General features: G+C 42.4%; 1 protein-coding gene across 3 annotated transcripts in view; it reads left to right on the top strand.

Moving 5' to 3' along the window:
• The window catches only part of MYO1A (myosin IA), a 136,263-nt gene that overhangs the window by 33,229 nt on the left and 82,457 nt on the right, over positions 1–20,577 (top strand). For all 3 annotated transcript variants that reach the window (XM_077297705.1, XM_077297703.1, XM_077297704.1), the window contains exons 3-9: positions 140–255; positions 4,713–4,807; positions 6,236–6,340; positions 6,791–6,837; positions 7,049–7,112; positions 15,573–15,671; positions 15,777–15,880. In XM_077297705.1, coding sequence (XP_077153820.1) covers positions 140–255; positions 4,713–4,807; positions 6,236–6,340; positions 6,791–6,837; positions 7,049–7,112; positions 15,573–15,671; positions 15,777–15,880 — 630 coding nt within the window. The remainder of the gene's footprint in view (positions 1–139; positions 256–4,712; positions 4,808–6,235; positions 6,341–6,790; positions 6,838–7,048; positions 7,113–15,572; positions 15,672–15,776; positions 15,881–20,577) is intronic.

The following is a 20,577-nucleotide window of genomic DNA, read 5'->3' as shown; positions in this document are numbered from 1 at the left end:
CTTCCACACCCTCCACTCCTCCGAATAAGACTATGGCACTACTCAAAAACTAGTCCTGTTTCATCCAATAAACCAGTAACATTTACAGGATTTATCCTGTCTAATGTATCCATCTCACATGCCCTCCTCTATATTCCAGACTTACATAGGTAACGTCGTCATATCAGTGAACCCCTACAAGCAACTTTCCATTTACACACCTGAGAAAGTGGAAGAATACCGAAACTGCAATCTGTACCAGCTGAAGCCACACATGTAGGTGTAATAAAAGGAACCTTTGTATTGATTTGGAAACTTCCATCAATCAATAGTTACTGCGTTTATGTATGGAAATCACATACCACAGTAAAGGCATTCACCAAAAGGAGAAGCAAAGTTAAAAAAATGCAGGCGTAAGCACAGATCTCAAAGGGCAGGTATCTCAAAGTGCAAGGTGAAAGATATGCAAAAGTGGACTAATCGTCTGCATAATGGCCATTGGTGATCTAGAAATAACACGTTATTTATGTTTTACTTTACTGTCCTTTAATAAAAATCATACTTATTAATTGCAACTGCGTAAAACATTCTACATGTAACAGACAATGCAAATACAAAGGCAAATCCATACAGGTTAAAGGGGTAGTCCAAGACTTTTTTTCATAGGAGTAAAAACTGACAGGCAGGTAGTTGCTTACTACCTGCCTGTTCTACTTAGTGATGGCTCAGAGCAGTCACAGACCACTCCTGCCAGCGATTCCGCTGCTCCACACCAACAGAGCAGCTCTTCCTCTTCCAGTCTGCTCTGTCGACACGGCGTGACTGCTGTCATCTTGCTGATTGACGGCGGGCTGCCTGTAGTTAGGCAGCAGTGGAGCGACGGATGTCAATCAGCTTGACGTCGGCAGTCACACTCCTTCAATAGAGCCAAGCACAAGAGAAGCCACCGCTCTGTCAATGTGAAGTCAGCAAAAAGCACTGACATGCACTAAAGGCAGGTAGATAGCAATTACTTGCCTGTTAGTTGTTAGGCACATTGTTAAAAAAATAGTCCCTGATAATCCCATTAAACTAGCTACATTTTTTTACACATACAGCTCTGGCAAAAATTAAGAGACCACCACATCAAAAACCCTGTCATGGGCAGCCCAATCTCCAGACCTGAACCCCATTGAAAACCTCTGGAATGTAATCAAGAGGATGATGGATAGTCACAAGCCATCAAACAAAGAAGAACTGCTTACATTTTTGCGCCAGAAGCAGTGTGAAAGACTGGGGGAAAGCATGCCAAGACGCAGGAAAGCTGTGATTAAGAATCATGGTTATTCCACAAAATATTGATTTCTGAACTCTTCCGGAGTTAAAACATTAGTATTGTTGTTTCTAAATGATTATGAACTTGTTTTCTTTGCATTATTTGATGTCTGAATACACTCGGTTTTTTTAGTTTTGATCATTTTTCTTTGTCAGAAAAAAATACAAAATGTATTGCTTGGAAATTCGGATTCAGGTTGTCAGAAGTTTATAGACTAAAAGAACAATTTACATTTTACTCAAAAATATACCTATAAAGAGAAAAATCAGACAAACTGAACATTTTGTAGTGGTCTCTTAATTTCTGCCCGCGCGGTATGTTGATTGTTGTGCAGAAGCCTCTTTGCTCTTTCTGTGCTTTCAGTTCTGGGGCAATTTGCAGGACATAAAATAATCACATACGGACTGATTTCTATGAACATGTTTAATGATGACCCGAGGGATTTCAGGCAGCCTGTCCTTAGCAAATGACCCTACTACACTCAGATTTCATTGGCAGACCGATCCTATAAATAATATAAATATATACTAGAAATAAATACTACAGATATATACAATGTAGTGACATGAATGAATATTGTAGATACGGTACATACTATAAATAGATAAGTATTGTATAGTATAGTACTATACAAAAGATAAATAAATATTGTAGCTAGATACTATAAATATTGTACATAAATACTAAGTATTGTAGATAGATACTATACATTTGTAGATACATACTGCAGATTCTGTAGATACAGCAGTCAGACAGACGTGTGCACATCTATAGTATGTGTAGTACAATGACACCACTAGTATAGTAAATATACCGTTGCCGGCCTCTTGGGACCCTTCACTTGTGCTATATATATCCACATGGCAATCATGTAGTAAAGACAAAGGAAAAATGATTCATTAAAGAGACCTCTGTGATAACATTTATAGTATCATAGTAACATACGGTAGTTTTTAAGGTTGAAGGAAGACTTTAAGTCCATCTAGTTCTATACGGGCTAGAGCAGAGGCAGACATACCATTAGTGCAACCTGGGCAGCTGCACAGGGGTCTAAGAACTAAGGGGGCCGCTACTATCTCCAAAGCAGGTGGAATTGTGCATTATGATGAGCTGTTGGACTGCAAAGGGCCCATATATTGTCCCCGTACAGGGTCCCTCCTCTGTCTGTGTCCACTCCTAGGTTACAGTAGTAAGGAATTATCACCCATGGTGAGGAAGCTCCATTCTAAATACTACTTGTATTAAAAGGCTATTCCCTTCTTCAATATACAGTATATGGCATATCATATGGCAATACCATGTATCTGTTACATGCTCATGAGTCCCGATTAATACCCCCCACATTATACACGCACTCACATCAGAAACCTGTATATAATAATAATGTAGGTAGGAATGCTAATATAATATGGTTAACAAATGGCAAACACGTAAAATCTGTTAAAATATTAGATATTATAAGAAATAATGTTTCTGAATAATTCAATGAATGATTTTATGATCGGTAAAGGGAACCTGTCATGTTGAACACAATATCTGATCTGCAGGCAGGATGTTATAGAGCAGGAGCTGAGCAAATTGATGGACAGTTTTGTGGGAGAAGTTTCTTCAAAAATTGCATTTTATTCAATGAAATCCCTGCTGTTTGTCTGTATATGAGTCCAGTGGGCGGTCCTACTCAGTGATTAAGAGTCTTCCCTGTATGTCTGTACATGCAAAGATAGCTGTCAATGACTAGTAGGACCATCCATTCCTATGCATACAAATACTAGGGATTTAATTGAATAAAATGCAAGTTTTACAGATACTCCAGGTACAAAACTGTCCATCAATCTGATCAGCTCCTCCTGCTCTATAACATCCTGTCTGCAGATCAGATGCCATTTTCAACATGACAGGCTCCATTTACTGAATCCTTTCCAACAAACCTGCATATCCTTCTGTGCTCAGCTTCTCCTCTTCCATAGTCTACTATTCACAGATTGGACTGCAGGTACATGACAGGTTCCCAAAACTGTGTGTAACATTAAGGGGAAATATATTGGACAACATCTCAAACAGCTAGAAGTTCACATCCAGTGTATGCTGGCTAAAAGTGTCCCACATACACTCCGAGATCTATAGAATACATGTGATTAATATTAGAATGGTCTTGTGCTATTAGATTTAGGGCAGAGAGTTCTAGTAAGTGTATATCTCACCAGTTCCAAGATTCATAACTGCATTGCTCAAGATTGCTGTAAAATATCATCCATGCTGCTGATGCTTCTAAACATTTAGTACAAGGAGACAGGAGAGCAGGGATCTCTGGGTGCAGTGCTGGTGGTGAGACATCATTGCAGCTAGTAACCACCCACTAGCTCAGAGTTATAAACTAGACATCAAGCCTGCAAAGGGGAAAACTGCTAAATTGCTAAATAACTTTCAGTATATCAGTTAGAGTCCATCGCAGTCTCCATTACCTGCCATCACATAGAGAACACCTGGGCTGCCCGGCAATCTACAGCACTCTACACATAATTGCATTGTTTGTGAGATCTGGATGGCCTGGTGGAGTTCACCTAACCCAGTGACTTGATGAAACGTCACATCTATACTAGCATTTACCTTAATTTCCTGTTCATAAAAGATACTTGTAATGTTTTTATTGTATGAATTGCCAATTTTCTGTATTTATACAGTACCCAAATTCCATCATCTGTGCAGATGAGGACCAGTAGCCTAAAACAGACCAGATAACTATCACAAATACCTGAACTATGTTCTAATCCTCCCTTTGGGGAGAGATGTTGACCTATGCATATAAATAGCACGTATATGTTTTGAAGGACAGTTTTTAGTAACATCGATGATCACTCTATGGATGGAAGCTTCATGAAGAATTCTGTTACAATGGACGGCTAGAGCAGCGCAGCATGCAGCTATCTACTGCCAAAATGTCAGAAACCTTGCTGACCCCTAACACCTTTAGGGCTACAGTAACATCCGTGATCACAATATGAGGTCTAGTGAAGGCATTATTCACCCAGGGACACAACAGTCTAGGTATAGTGGGGTCTATGGAGATAGGTGATCCCAAAAGCCCTACTCTGGACAATTGAGTCCAACCATGTATAACATCTATTGTCAACTGCCCCATTATGCCTCATCTATTACTGCAGAACATGATCTGCAGGTGGAAGTGAGAGCAGTCATTTCTAGCTGGTTAATGGGGTTCCAGCATTCAGGCCACAGATGGTCGGCTCACCCATCGTAAGCCTGCACGTAAGATGCTTTTCAGGCTGCTGTAGGCTTTTCTGTAGTTCAGATCACTCATCTCATAACAGATAGTGAAGTGACTCCTATGTATCCTGCACTGTTTTACCAACTTGGTACTATTGCTATGTCATTATTTTGTTACTGATTCTTTGTCTTTTAGCTTTGCAGTGGCTGATGATGCCTATCAGTCTTTGCGGGATCGTGACAGGGACCAATGTATCCTAATAACCGGGGAGAGCGGCGCTGGAAAAACTGGTAAATTGACCTAAATGGTATCTATTATTTATTAAATGAGTTGTCCACTACTGGATAACCCCAGTTTAGCCAATTCAGGACCCAACTTAAAATAAAACCAGTGGATACCCCCCCTGCTGCAGTACTGCCATTCCAGCAATGTCGGTGTTGCTGTTCCCAGAAAATGACTTGTCTTGTCATGTCAAATGCCGGCTGCGGCCAATCACTGACCTTTCATTGGCTGCAGATCATTAATATGCTTTCAGGGAGGACATCAGCTTTGATAAAATAGTGAAGGCTGCCCCCTAAAGTCATCATTCACTCTGAAAACCAGCTAAAATCGTTATGGCAATACTGTCGGCTCACTGTGGTATAAGATTACACCTGCCTATTAAAGGGATCTGTCAGGACAGAGTGACTGTGCAGACCAAGCACAGGCGTTCAGTGCACCCTTGACAGGACCAAACATTTAAGTGCACCTTCCCACTTACGTATTTTTGCTCTTCAGACCCCTCTTCTTTGATTGACAGCTCAGACTTTATAGAGCCAGAAAAGGGGGGAGATAGATGGAAAATATATAGGTGGGAAGGTGCACTTAAATGTTCCACTTCGCCAAGGATTCACAGTGCGCCTGTACTTGGTTTGAACAGTCATTTAGTTCTAATTCCTTTTAAGATAGAGAAAGAGAAATAAAGGGACTCACAGAGCACCTCTGTTGCTTTCTAGTAAGTGTTTATCTCACCAGTTCCAGGATTCTGTAATCTGTAACCGGATTGCTCAAGATTGCTGCATAATGTCATCCATGCTGCTGTTGTTTCTGAACATGTAGTACAAGGAGACAGGAGAGCAGGAATCTGGTGAGACATCATTGCAGCTAGTAACCACCCACTAGCTCAGAGATATAAAGTAGACATCAAGCCTGCAAAGGTGGAAAACTGCTAGTAATGCAAGATTCTAGTCATATAATAGCCAGCTATAGTGTTATTCCTCATGCACACCCATATAACAACTTGTTCTGAAAAGTCACCAGAAATGACAGGCAAGTTTTAAGAAAGAAGTGTAAGCAGCACTGTGCAAGCAGTCTTCAGTAAAGAGGAAAACTCTTAAACTGCTTATGTGGTGGAAAATGACTACGGTGCATCAGACAATTATATGTATCTAAGTCCTCAAGAGATGAATTTCTGATTTGTGATTGCGCCATTAAAACTATTTTTTGCAGTCTTCTGTAAGTTTCCATTGTCACTTAATATTACCTTATGTCAGATCTTCCTCCTATGTAAGCCCGGCTCTGCTACACCTGCACAGATCTGTCCCTCTGTAAGCTCGGCTCTGCTACATCTGCACAGATCTGTCCCTCTCTAAGCTCGGCTCTGCTACATCTGCACAGATCTGTCCCTCTGTTACACCTGCCGTCTAATATAAGTGCCTGTGCTTTCTCGCTGATCTCAGAGGCCAGTAAGTTTGTGATGTCGTATGTGGCTGCCGTGTGCGGGAAGGGAGCAGAAGTCAATCAAGTCAAGGAGCAGCTCTTACAATCCAATCCTGTCCTGGAGGGTGAGTGACGTAATGCTGAGCCCCGCCAGTGATCTCTGTCAGTCACAGGGGTGTGATATATTTAGTGTTGGGGCTGTTATGGATCACTAATGATGGGATGAAGTAACAAATGGATGGACATTTATGATGAAGAGGAAAATATCATTATATCAAGTCTTCCTATTAAATCTTCCCACTACAGACTATATATATCTGTATTTGGACCAGCAGAAGCGTACAGATTATTGCCTTTATTAAATACCACGCACAATGCTTCCATTCAGCTAAGTCGGAAATTCAGCACTCTGTGCCTCTCGGGGCCTCCGCACATTGGATGATCAGAGCTTTGTAGACACTTTCATTGGGGTCATTTATTTGTGTAGGAACATTAAGAAACGCTGGCTGATATTGCACCAAAGTTACACAAATGAGGTTCGTTATTTTTAACTTCTGCCTTTTTTTTCTCTCCAGCTTTTGGAAATGCCAAAACCATTCGAAATGATAATTCCTCCAGATTTGTAAGTTCTTCTGATGATACCTGCCTATCGACTTAGCACACCCATATACAGAGATGTCCACATTATGTATTCATACCATATTAGTATTTACAAATAGAGATATTTAGTTACAAAGCAAATTAGTGATCAATTATATCATTTTTATAGTTGACTATTCCATCTAAAAAAAACTATACATTTGGCACAACGTGACTTCGTTTCTTCTTTACAGGGGAAATACATGGATATTGAATTTGACTTTAAAGGTGATCCAGTGGGAGGTGTGATTAGCAATTGTAAGTATCTATTATGCTCACTTACATAGCGCCATCATAGTCCACAGCACGTTACTGTACATTATCATTGCTGTCCCCATATCATTATGTCTTTGGAGAGTGGGAGGAAACCCAAGCAAACACGGGGGGAACATACAAACTTCTTGAAGATGTTGTTCTTGGTGGGATTTGCTAACCACTGAGCCACCGTGTCGGTCGGTCGGTCTCTCCGTCCATCCATCCGTCCATGTCTTCAAAGCAGTTAAAGGGTTATTTCCATCTGATAAACTGTATCCTGTCGCTAGGTTATGCTATCACTTTATCATTGGTGGGGGGGGGTTTCTCTGGGATCATGAATTGGATTTACAGAGGTCAGACACTAACCGATAGAGTTTTCAGCTTATAACTTTTTTTTTTATTATTTCATGGACCTGCACTGGGTTAAAATAATGAAAAGAGCTATTTTCATTCTCTCCTCTGTTGCGCCGGTCTTTGTTTACTGGCTGCAGCAGTGACATCACCGCTGCAGCCAATCACTGAGCTCATCGGTTCCTGCTGTCTACATCGGCACAGCCCCTCCTCTCAGCGACTGGCATCAGCGGTGATGTGCATTGTAGTCATGATGTCACCACTGCAGTCAGTTAACAAAGACCAAAGCAGTGACCCAAGGTGGTTGATCTCTTTTTATTATTTTAACCCAGGGTGGGCTCATAAATGGAAAAAAAATGACTGGCAAACCCCCAAAATAAAGATTAAATTTATTCTGGAACATAAAATAAAGCCAATGTGAAATATAGAAACCGTGAAGTGTGTGCTTGAGCCTGGCGGTAGCATCTTAGGTATAGTTGTAGTCTGCCCGGCTGTGGCTTCACGTGTACAAGTGTCGCTTTCCTGTTCTCACCTCCGATAGTTTTCTCAGATGGTCTACAGGAGGAAATCTCAGACTTCCTGCTCAGTGGGACGAGGTATTTTTCTTACATATATGTAATTCATCTCTGTTAAGGCAACGGATGAGACAGGGAGAGAGGAAGGTTCCCTAAGAGGATGGTTACAATCGTATCCTATTTTAAACCAGCACTTTAAATTTTCTACTGAAACATCAATTAAGGGATTTTCCACTTCTGATTTTTCGCTTAAAAAACTATGCCGCAGACTCTAAAGCGTTAAAGAAATAGTGTATCCAGTTCACTGACCCTCACTGCTCCTTTTATAATGCTGCTTGGGTCCCCCGCCGGTCTCTGCGGTTCCTCTTCCCACCTGGACAGTCAAGTGACCGACGTAGTAAATAACTGGACACAAGGGCGAGCAACTCATCAGAACCGGTGTAACAGGCCAGATTATACCCCCAGGCCAGACTATACCCGGGGTTAAAGTGGCCTAGGCTAGATTATACCCCGGGTATACTTTGGCCTAGGCCAAACTATACCCCGGGGTATAAAATAGCCTAGGCCAAAGTATACCCCTCCAGGCCAGATTATACCCCCCAGGGTAAGCTGAGGGAAAGCTGCTCATTCTTCTAGGTCACAGCTCCCCCTCCCATCGGGCACTGCTCCTTTTCAAGCTCCTCCACCTCTGGTGACGCCAGGGATCTCCCTTTCTAAGCCCCACCCCCTCCCTATAGTCACATGTGACATGAAATCTTCAGCCCTGCTCGTGCCAGCTCGTTGTCTTGGCGCCTTGGATATGCTTGGAAAAGGGCTTTGTATACCTAGGGGGCACTGACGAGCACTGAGGGGTGGGTGGGGAACCCCTTTACTGGTTGCTATGGGATATAGCATGATCACTCTATCCTAGCAACACCTTGGATACGCTTGGAAAAGGGGTTTATCTATCTTGGGGGCACCATTGCAGCACTGCGGGTGGGTGGGGAAACCTTTTACTGGTTGCTATGGGATTTTACATGATCACTCTATCCTAGCAACGCCTTGAATACGCTTGAAAAAGGGGTTTATCTACCTTGGGGGCACTCTCGCAGCACTTAAGGATAGGTGGTTAACCCCTTAGGTGGTTGCTATGGGATTTTACATGACCACTTTATCCTAGCAACGGCTTGTATACGCTTGGAAAAGGGGTTTATCTACCTTGGGGGCACCCTTGCAGCACTGTGGGGAAGCCGGGGAACCCTTTTACTGGTTGCTATGGGATTTTACATGACCAATTTATCCTAGCAACGCCTTGTATACGCTTGGAAAAGGGGTTAATCTACCTTGGGGGCACCCTCACAGCACTGCGGGGTGGGTGGGGAACCCTTTTACTGGTTGCTATGGGATTTTACATGGCCATTCTATCCTAGCAACGCCTTGGATACGCTTAAAAAATGGGTTTATCTACCATGGGGGCACCCTCGCAGCACTGCGGGGAAGCCGGGGAACCCTTTTACTGAGGAAGGAAACAGCACAAAAATTCAAAAGCTGACTTAGGCCATAGTATACCCCCGGGGGATAAACTTTATACCAGGGGGTATAAAATAGTTTTTATAGTATTTCTCTAGGCCATAATGTTATCACTTCACTGTTTTTCTCACCCTATTGCTTATTTGTTGAAAAGTGTGCAGATCTGAACTGACAGTAGATGGCGCTGTCCTGTCAGTGCATAGTTAATGATAACTTGTTTTGTATGTTCTCTATGACACCTCTCTGCTCTCTATGACACCAAATCTTTTCCAATTTTGACAACCATGGAAGATCAATTGTATGACCAGCTTTTGAGATTCTACACTGCAACAGAACAAAGGTACCCTCAGTATACCTACGATCTACCTCCTGAGAAACGTGCAAATGCCAAGTCCCAGTTTAGACAAACAGCAAAGCCATATCGAGCCCAAGGAGGAATTGTTTATCATAGGGAAAAGGAGGTTCTTACTAAAAGTCGACTGCCAAATATCCTGAAGGCCTGTCATGACAACCCAATATCTGGGGGCCATTTTGGCAGAGATAAAACTTTAGCCAAAATCTCTGACCGGTTTTACTGGAAGGGAATGAAAAATGACGTTCACCAGTATGTGAAAGCCTGTCAAAAATGTTTTGTTATAAATCCCAAAATCACAAAGGAAGCTCCACCACTCAACAGTATATCAGTGCCTGGAAAAGTATGGAGCTTAGTTGGGATTGATATGATTGGCCCTCTTCAGGAAACATCAAATGGCAACAAATATATAGTTGCTGCCACTGATCATTTCTCCAAATGGACTGAAGCAACAGCTGTCCCAGATAAGAGTGCCAAGTCAGTGGCAAATTTTTTGTACTCCGTTATCTGTCGCCTTGGCTGTATGGAGACTCTGATTAGCGACCAGGGACGAGAGTTTGTAAACTCGATCATTGACAACCTGATGGAACATTTTCAAACAGATCACCGTATTTCATCTGCATACCACCCACAAACAAATGGCCAGCGGGAACGTGATAATCGGACACTTAAAGAAGCTCTTAGTAAGCTTGTCAATGACCAAGGAAACAACTGGGATCAATTCATCCCTGGTGTTCTGTTTGCCTATCACACATCTGTGCATGCTTCAACCAAGGTTACTCCATTTGAGGTCATGTATGGACGGAAGGCCAAGCTTCCCATGGACCTTAATCCCTCAAAAGATGATACGGTGGATCCCATGCCCATTTCAGATCATGCCACCCCTGATGTGCTAAATACACTGTCAAGCATTCTTAAAAAGCTGCACTCAGACGTCAGTACCAACATCCACTCTGCTCAAGAACACCAGAAGTGTGCCTTTGATCGCCGACACAAAAGCAACAAAGAAATCACTGCTGGTACCATAGTTTATATCAAGAATCAGCGCCGTATTCAACGCATAGGTTCAAAGATGGAACCACGCTGGATTGGACCTTATTTAGTTGTGGAATCCTTGACCAAGGGACGAGTAAAACTTAAGAACAACAAAACTGGCAAGATATTAAGCAACACATACCACACCAGCAACCTAAAGATTTACCAGGATAAAGAGGCTTCTCCACCATCCGATGATGATTATTCCAGTGACTCTGCCACACAGAAAAATAAGCAAACTAAGGCTTTCAACCTACTACCAAGTTCAAGAAGGAAGTATCTTAGCACCACTCTTGGCCTTACGTTTAGTAAGGTTGTATACTGTGGATGCAGACGAGACCTTGAACAACCACGGCGTACATATAAAACCAAAGGTGATGGAAACTGCTTCTTCCGGGCCATCAGCTACATCTTGACAGGAACAGAGGACAACCATTCCCTTCTCAGAGATAAAGTCATCCACCATATGAAAACTGACTTGACAAAAAAACTACAGGACTACTTGAACCAAAATGTGAATGAATATGTGAACATCTCTGGAATCTCTCGTGATGGAGTCTGGGCAACTGATGCAGAGATCATGACCACGGCGAATCTGTTGAGTTGCGACATAATAATCTACACAAACGTCGGTGACTCCATGGATTGGTTGACATATCCTGCAAGCTTCAATCTGCAGTCAACAACTGAACATGCACTGTATCTTGAAAATAAGCACGATCATTTCAATGTTGTTATCAGTGTTTAGCTTTAAACGTTAATTTGGTAGCAAGGACATGCTAGACTAAATGTCATAATACACAGAATGACTGTTGGGCGATTTGTTGCCCCAGATAATTGCATTGCATGATAAGTGACTTATAGCTAATGAGAAATTATTGCCCCCCCTCCCACCGCTAGGTGGTGCTGGCTCTGCTTCTACAAGCTCCAACGGCACTAGCCAGGTGCCGCTCTCCTCTATGGCGCCTGGCTGTGACGTCGGCGCATGGAGAGGCAGCGCCACCTAGCGGCAGGAGGGGGACCCCGTCTACCAGGAGACGGGCAGCGGCGGTTAGCGAGGGGGGGTAATCGGGCAGCCCCCCTAAGGTAACTATAAAATGGGGGGGTATTTGTAATGCATATGCATTACAAATACCCCCCTTTACAACTACTTTTGCCATGGGCAAAAGTTTTGTATAGTGGGAGGTACTCTTTAAGAATTGTCAGTTTGGTTTCTCAATAAAATGTTGAAGCATTAAGTAATTCTTGTGTATATCACTCAATGCAAATGATTTCATTGGGGTATAATATGAGCTGAGAGGTATAAATTGGGCTAGGCAACTTTAACCCCAGATTAGTTACATAATCTGGCCTGGAGGGGTATAGTTTGGCCTAGGCTATTTTACACCCCGGGGTATAGTTTGGCCTAGGCCAGTTTATGCCCGGGTATACTCTGGCATAGACCAAATTATACCCGGGGTTAATCTGGGACAGGGTTGCTTTGGCCTGTTACACCGAGGAACCCTTTTACTGGTTGCTATGGGATTTTACATGACCACTTTATCCTAGCAATGCCTTGTATATGCTTGGAAAAGGGGTTTATCTACCTTGGGGGCACCCTGCTTGCTATAGGGTTTTACATGGTGTAAGTACCTTAGATTGATCATTTGAAATCGCTTAGCAACCAGGAAAAGAGTTCCCCAGCCTCCATGCAATGCTGCGACAGTGCCCCCAAGGTAGATAAGCCCCTTTTCCAAGCGTATCCAAGGCGTTGCTAGGATAAATTGGTCATGTAAAATCCCATAGCAACCAGTAAAAGGGTTCCCCGGCTTCCCCGCAGTGCTGTGAGGGTGCCCCCAAGGTAGATAAACCCCTTTTCCAACCGTATCCAGGGCGTTGCTAGGATAAAGTGGCCATGTAAAATCCCATAGCAACCAGTAAAAGGGATCCCCACCCACCCCGCAGTGCTGTGAGGGTGTCCTCCAAGGTAGATTAACCCCTTTTCCAAGCGTATACAAGGCGTTGCTAGGATAAATTGGTCATGTAAAATCCCATAGCAACCAGTAAAAGGGTTCCCCGGCTTCCCCGCAGTGCTGTGAGGGTGCCCCCAAGGTAGATAAACCCCTTTTCCAACCGTATCCAGGGCGTTGCTAGGATAAAGTGGCCATGTAAAATCCCATAGCAACCAGTAAAAGGGATCCCCACCCACCCCGCAGTGCTGTGAGGGTGCCCCCAAGGTAGATTAACCCCTTTTCCAAGCGTATACAAGGCGTTGCTAGGATAAATTGGTCATGTAAAATCCCATAGCAACCAGTAAAAGGGTTCCCCGGCTTCCCCGCAGTGCTGTGAGGGTGCCCCCCAAGGTAGATAAACCCCTTTTCCAACCGTATCCAGGGCGTTGCTAGGATAAAGTGGCCATGTAAAATCCCATAGCAACCAGTAAAAGGGATCCCCACCCACCCCGCAGTGCTGTGAGGGTGTCCTCCAAGGTAGATTAACCCCTTTTCCAAGCGTATACAAGGCGTTGCTAGGATAAATTGGTCATGTAAAATCCCATAGCAACCAGTAAAAGGGTTCCCCGGCTTCCCCGCAGTGCTGTGAGGGTGCCCCCAAGGTAGATAAACCCCTTTTCCAACCGTATCCAGGGCGTTGCTAGGATAAAGTGGCCATGTAAAATCCCATAGCAACCAGTAAAAGGGATCCCCACCCACCCCGCAGTGCTGTGAGGGTGCCCCCAAGGTAGATTAACCCCTTTTCCAAGCGTATACAAGGCGTTGCTAGGATAAATTGGTCATGTAAAATCCCATAGCAACCAGTAAAAGGGTTCCCCGGCTTCCCCGCAGTGCTGTGAGGGTGCCCCCCAAGGTAGATAAACCCCTTTTCCAACCGTATCCAGGGCGTTGCTAGGATAAAGTGGCCATGTAAAATCCCATAGCAACCAGTAAAAGGCTATAGTCTGGCCTGAGGGTATAGTGTGGCCTGTTATAGTTTGGCCTAGGCTGTTTTACATCCTTAGGTATAGTTTGGCCTAGGCCAAAATATACCCAGGGTTAAATGTAGCCTAGGCCACTTTAACCCTGGGGGGTATAATGTGGCCTGGAGGGGTATAGTTTGGCCTAGGCTATTTTACACCCCGGGGTATAGTTTGGCCTAGGCCATTTTATGCCTGGGTATAGTTTGGCCTAGGCCAGTTTATACCCCGGGGTATACTCTGGCCTAGGCCAAATTATACCCGGGGTTAATCTGGGACGGGGTTACTTTGGCCTGTTACACCGGGAGACTATTTTCTGTACATCCTGTTTCTGTCATGCAGGCATGTGACTGCCGCAGCCAATCGCTGGCCAAAGTGGTGGAAAGAAACAAAAAATTGATTAGCTTCTCCCAACACAATGAGGCAAGTGTGAACAGGTGCAAGCTTGAGCATATTATGTGCAAACCAAAGAATACAACAGGAGACAGTATGCACTAACATGTATACAAACCATGAATATTTAACATTTAAAGGAAACCTGGTCAGTCACTTCATGCTGCCAAAATCACAGGCAACATGAATCAGTGCTCCATTGTTTCAGATAAATTATAGTATGAAGAGCCAGGCGGTGGGGACTATAGGGAGAGATGAGACTAGTCCATCATCACATCTGGTTGGTTTCTCCACGCACCACTTCAGTTGATTGACAGGTCTCTCCTTAAGTACTCTTCAAATTACATTTTCTCTAAAACACTGGTTCCCTTTAAACTGCATAACCACCATATAGAAAATAGCTATAAAATTAAAGTAATTAGTGCACATACTGGCCAATTCAGGTTTGCTCACCAGCCGCGACAAGGCGACTTTTCTCTGATGGAAACCTAATCTATCAGACATGCTTCTCACAGGCCAAAAGTGAACTAATTTAAAAATAGATTAGGATCCAATGCTAATTAAAAAGAGTTTTAGAGCTTGTTCACACAACCGTATTTTCGGTCCGAGTACTGTCTGTAGCAAAACAGACATCAATCGGAGCAATGTGAATCTGCATGTGAAAAAAATCACAGCATGGACTAGTTTCTTCCATGCATCAGATGAGACTCGGCCATTCAAGCCTATGGGATCGGATGGCGTATGGAGCCGCAGAACAGCATGCGATTTTCCCAGATACATTACAATTCTGTAAAATAGGGAACTGTAAATGGTCCGGTAAATGAGAAATAGCTGCTGCTGTAAAAAAAATGGATTGTATATGAACAGCACAAGGATAGCAAGTGAGAAAAACAATTCTGAGTTTTCTGGATGAAACTCTGAATGATTTTTTATACGCTTGTGTGAACCTGCCCCTAGACTGATAGGAACTAACTAAGGAGGCCAAAGTGGTGAGGCTGCATCCAATGAGGTCAGTTGTCCATTCACGTCACAAGAGAAACGACAGACACCGGCTGCGGGACCCAGGTAGCATTTGTTTTTGAGCCTTGGGGTTTATTACAGTGTGAATGCTTTATTTTTTTATGGCCTGCGGCATTTTTTTTTCATCATGGATGTAAAACCCTGTTAATTATTTTTTTGCCGAGTTATCAGTAAGATTACTCAAAGTGATAAAATAAAATCTTCTACAATAAATTTAAAATCTATATAAACAAAGCAGCGAACAGAACATACCAAGGATATGATTGAAAGCCATGGTTTTTATGTAGCTTGGACTGATTGTCAGATCATTGTACACATTTCTCTTCTGCATTGTGTAGATCTCCTGGAGAAGTCACGAGTGGTGAAACATGTCAAGGCAGAACGAAACTTCCATATATTCTACCAATTGCTGTCTGGGGGAGGCACTGACTTACTAGGTGAGGATGCGATCCCTTCAATAGATAGATTTTTTATTTTTAGCCTTCATTTGGACAAATATATCATATATATACATATTGTATTTTCTAATTTTCTTTGCTCAGGACAACTCAAGTTGGCTCCAGACTGTGCCAAGTATGTCTACCTGAACAAGAACTCAAGTAGCTTAACTGGCATGAATGATGCTGAGAACTTCAGGACTGTTAAGGTACTTGTGTTACAACTTCTAAGTTTGGCAGAGTCATCTAACGATGGATCATTGTAAGAGGGTGAAGACTGAGGAGCATGTGCTGCCTCATGTGTCCTCGATTTATCATTCCTTCCTTGTCTCAGGAGATTAGAAAGAAAATTATAGACAAATATGTTAACGGTAACAGATATAAGACCTTTTCCAAGCAGCTTGATGTTCCTGTGACTACAGTTGCACATATTATTCAGAAATTTAAGATCCATGGGACTGTAGCCATCCTCTCTGGACGTGGCCGCAGGAGGAAAATTGATGACAAATCAAAGAGACGGATAATATGAATGGTAACAAAAGAGCCCAGGAAAAGTTCTAAACAGATTAAAAATGAACTTCAAGCTCAAGGAAAATCAGTGTCAGATCGCACCAGCCATCATTGTATGAGCTAAAGTGGACTTCATGGGAGACAACCAAGGAGGACACCATTGTTGAAAAAAATCATAAAAAAGACAGACTGGAATTTCCCAAACTACATGTTGACAAGCCACAAAGCTTCTGGGAGAATGTCCTATGAACAGATGAGACAAAAATGGAACTTTTTGGCATGGCACATCAGCTCTATGTTCACAGATGGAAAAATGAAGCATATCAAGAAAAGAACACTGTCCCTACTGTGAAACATGGAGGAGGCTCTGTTATGTTCTGGGGCTGCTTTGCTGCATCTGGCACAGGGTGTCTAGAATCTGTGCAGGGTACAATGAAATCTCAAGACTATCAAGGGATTCTAGAGAGAAATGTGCTGCCCAGTGTCAGAAAGCTTGGTCTCAGTCGCAGGTCATGGGTCTTGCAACAGGATAATGACCCAAAATACACAGCTAAAAACATCCAAGAGTGGCTAGGAGGAAAACATTGGACTATTCTGAAGTGGCCTTCTATGAGCCCTGACCTAAATCCTATTGAGCATCTTTGGAAAGAGCTGAAACATTCCGTCTGGAAAAGGCAGCCTACAAACACGAGACAACTGGAGCAGTTTGCTCTTGAAGAGTGGGCCAAAATACCTGTCGAGAGGTGCAGAAGTCTCATTAACAGTTACAGAAATCATTTGATTGCAGTGATTGCCTCAAAAGGTTGTGCAACAAAATATTAAGCTAAGGGTACCATCATTTCTGTCAAGGCCTATTTCACGAGTTTTTTTTTTTAATTCTGTGGAAGCATGGTTGAAAAGCAATGTCTGACTTTCATATGTTCATCTTCATAGATTTTTTATTTAGTATTACTTTTGTCAGATTCTAGATATTTCTGTGACCATTGTAGGTTTTTCTGTCATTAAACGAGGGGTACCAACAATATTGACCACGTGTGTAAAAAATGCCGGAACTTTTGCGGAATTTAACAGGCGGGCATAGTCACTCACCATCCCACCCAGCTGAACCTCAGCTCTGCCCATTTTGGGGAAGATGCTTCAAACTTGCAGTTAGGTCCATATATATTTGGACAGAGACAACATTTTTCTAATTTTGGTTATAGACATTACCACAATGAATTTTCAACAAAACAATTCAGATGCTGTTGAAGTTCAGACTTTCAGCTTTCATTTGAGGGTATCCACATTAAAATTGGATGAAGGGTTTAGGAGTTTCAGCTCCTTAACGTGGGCAAACCTGTTTTTAAAGGGACCAAAAGTAATTGGATAGATTAAATAAATTTAAATAAAATGTTCATTTTTAGTACTTGGTTGAAAACCCTTTGTTGGCAATGATGGCCTGAAGTCTTGAACTCATGGACATCACCAGACCCTGTGTTTCCTCCTTTTTGATGCTCTGCCAGGCCTTCACTGTGGTGGTTTTCAGTTGCTGTTTGTTTGTGGGCCTTTCTGTCTGAAGTTTAGTCTTTAACAAGTGAAATGCATGCTCAATTGGGTTGAGATCAGGTGACTGACTTGGCTATTCAAGAATATTCCACTTCTTTGCTTTAATAAACTCCTGGGTTGCTTTGGCTTTGTGTTTTGGATCATTGTCCATCTGTAGTATGAAACGACGACCAATCAGTTTGGCTGAATTTGGCTGGATCTGAGCACACAGTATGGCTCTGAATACCTCAGAATTCATTCGGCTGCTTCTGTCCTGTGTCACATCATCAATAAACACAAGTGACCCACTGGCAGCCATGCATGCCCAAGCCATCACACTGCCTCCGCCGTGTTTTACAGATGATGTGGTATGCTTTGGATCATGAGCTGTACCTCGCCTTCGCCATACTTTGTTCTTCCAGAACTGTGCTGGCTTTTTTTTAGATGGTTTTTTTAGCAAGGTCCAGTCTTGCCTTTTTATTCTTGATGCTTATGAGTGGCTTGCACCGTGCAGTGAACCCTCTGTATTTACTTTCATGCAGACTTCTCTTTATGGTAGATTTGGATATTGACCTCCTGGAGAGTGTTGTTCACTTGGTTGGCTGTTGTGAAGGGGTTTCTCTTCACTATGGAGATTATTCTGCGATCATCCACCACTGTTGTCTTCCGTGGGCACCAAGGTCTTTTTGCATTGATGAGTTCACCAGTGCTTTCTTTCTTTCTCAGGATGTACCAAACTGTAGATTTTGCCACTCCTAATATTGTAGCAATTTCTCGGATAGGTTTTTTCTGTTTTCGCAGCTTAAGGATGGCTTGTTTCACCTGCATGGAGAGCTCCTTTGACCGCATGTTTACTTCACAGCTAAACCTTCCAAATGCAAGCACCACACCTCAAATCAACTCCAGGCCTTTTATCTGCTTAATTGAGAATGACATAACGAAGGGATTGCCCACACCTGTCCATGAAATAGCCTTGGAGTCAATTGTCCAGTTACTTTTGATCCCTTTAAAAACAGGGTGGCACCTGTTAAGGAGCTGAAACTCCTAAACCCTTCATCCAATTTTAATGTGGATACCCTCAAATGAAAGCTGAAAGTCTGAACTTCAACTGCATCTGAATTGTTTTGTTTAAAATTTATTGTGGTAATGTCTATAACCAAAATTAGAAAAATGTTGTCTCTGTCCAAATGTATATGAACCTAACTGTAAGTGAAAATACCAAAAGTAACAAAAAAATGTTGCAACTCTGTGTTGTGCAAATTTTTGTAACCTTTTTTAAGTGTTTTTTAACCCTAGAATGCGTGACCATAGAAATCTACACTATTACGTACCTGGGGCCTTTGAGGCCTGTTTTCAAATAACATGGAATAAATAAAAAAAAAAAATTTTTCAAAGTTATTTGAAAGTAAGCATGCATTCCCACTAGCTCTGGGGTCCGCCTGGACGGGATTTCGTAATGGATCTGACCTCCTGGTGACCCCGGCTAAGGCTGATAGAACGTGTACCTGGGGCCTCGCAAGCCTGTCAGGTTACTTTTTTATTATTTTCTGTAAAACTACTTTAGTTACAATTTTGAAACTCTAGGTATTCCTCAGCTATATAGTTGTTAGTAATTTCCAGTTGTTCGTATATTTTTATGTTATAGGCATTTCGTATAGCAACGCTTTTTTTGTGACTACCCCATATTCACGCACCTGGGGCCTTTTAGGCCTGTGTGCAAATAACATGGAATAACTCAAATAAAAATACTTTTCAAAGTTTATTTTAAATTTGCAAAGTAAGGATGCATTCCCACTAGCGCTGGGGTCCACCAGGAGGGGATCCGTAATGGATCTGACCTCCTGGTGACCTCAGCTAAGGCTGGTGGAATCCCGGCATTCCATCAGCCTTAGCTGGAGTTACCAGGAGGTCAGATCCATTATGGATCCCATTCTGGTGAACCCCAGCGCTACTTGGAACATAGCCTAAGATGTGTATAATTCCCCAAAAATATTATGTACATAAAACAACAAAAATGTAACTAAACGGGCACTCAGTACAATTTTTTATGATGGATACATTTTTTCTTATAAAAAGTTTTTACATAAAGTCTGTAGCAAACTTGGTGCAGGAATATTTATTTTCCACTTTACATATTCCCCCGACAATTCTTGCATATTATTTTTTCTTCAGAATGTTCCCTGCATACATTTTGTCCGCAAGTAGAACAGAAACGCTCCGATTTTCTTTCTTTCTTTGCTGGACAAATATAGCAGCGCTTTCTTTTTTTTTCTCTTTGCTCTGGCTGTTCCTGAAAGCATATTCCACATCGGATCATTGCCTCTGTAATTTGCCTTGATAAGCATTTTGTGCTGCTTCTCTCTAGCATAGTAGGCATCAAAAGTTCATAACAAAGTTCTGTCAAAAATATACGTCTATTGTCCTTCCTGTTGGCATGGAATTCTGCATTAGTTTGACAATAAACAATATAGCTATTGAGGGCTGACACATCAAGGATATTGGAAAAAAGGGCAACAGGCCAACGTTTAGTCTGCCTTTTACACGAATATTCAGTAATCATTTCGTCCATCTTGTCGACACCTCCTTTTGTCTTATTATAATGAAGTATAATTTCAGGTTTTTGTTTCCTGTCATTGGTGTCAATACTTTCATCGTGATGCATTGTGCTCAGTAATATCACAGATTTTTCTTTCTTGGCTTTATAGGACACCATTGTTGCCTCATTGCAGAAACCGAATACACTCTCGTAGATTGGTCGCTGTGCATTGTGCTTCATTATTGGTGGAATTTCGCGGCGGTTTGGTCTCATTGTACCAACAAGTGTTAGTTGTTTCTGAAGCAAAAAATTGGCCAGTTCTAAATTAGTAAAATA

This window comes from Ranitomeya variabilis, chromosome 3 (assembly GCF_051348905.1).
Source record: "Ranitomeya variabilis isolate aRanVar5 chromosome 3, aRanVar5.hap1, whole genome shotgun sequence".
Classification (NCBI taxonomy): Eukaryota; Metazoa; Chordata; class Amphibia; order Anura; family Dendrobatidae; genus Ranitomeya; species Ranitomeya variabilis.
This window is presented reverse-complemented; position numbering and strand designations above follow the sequence as displayed.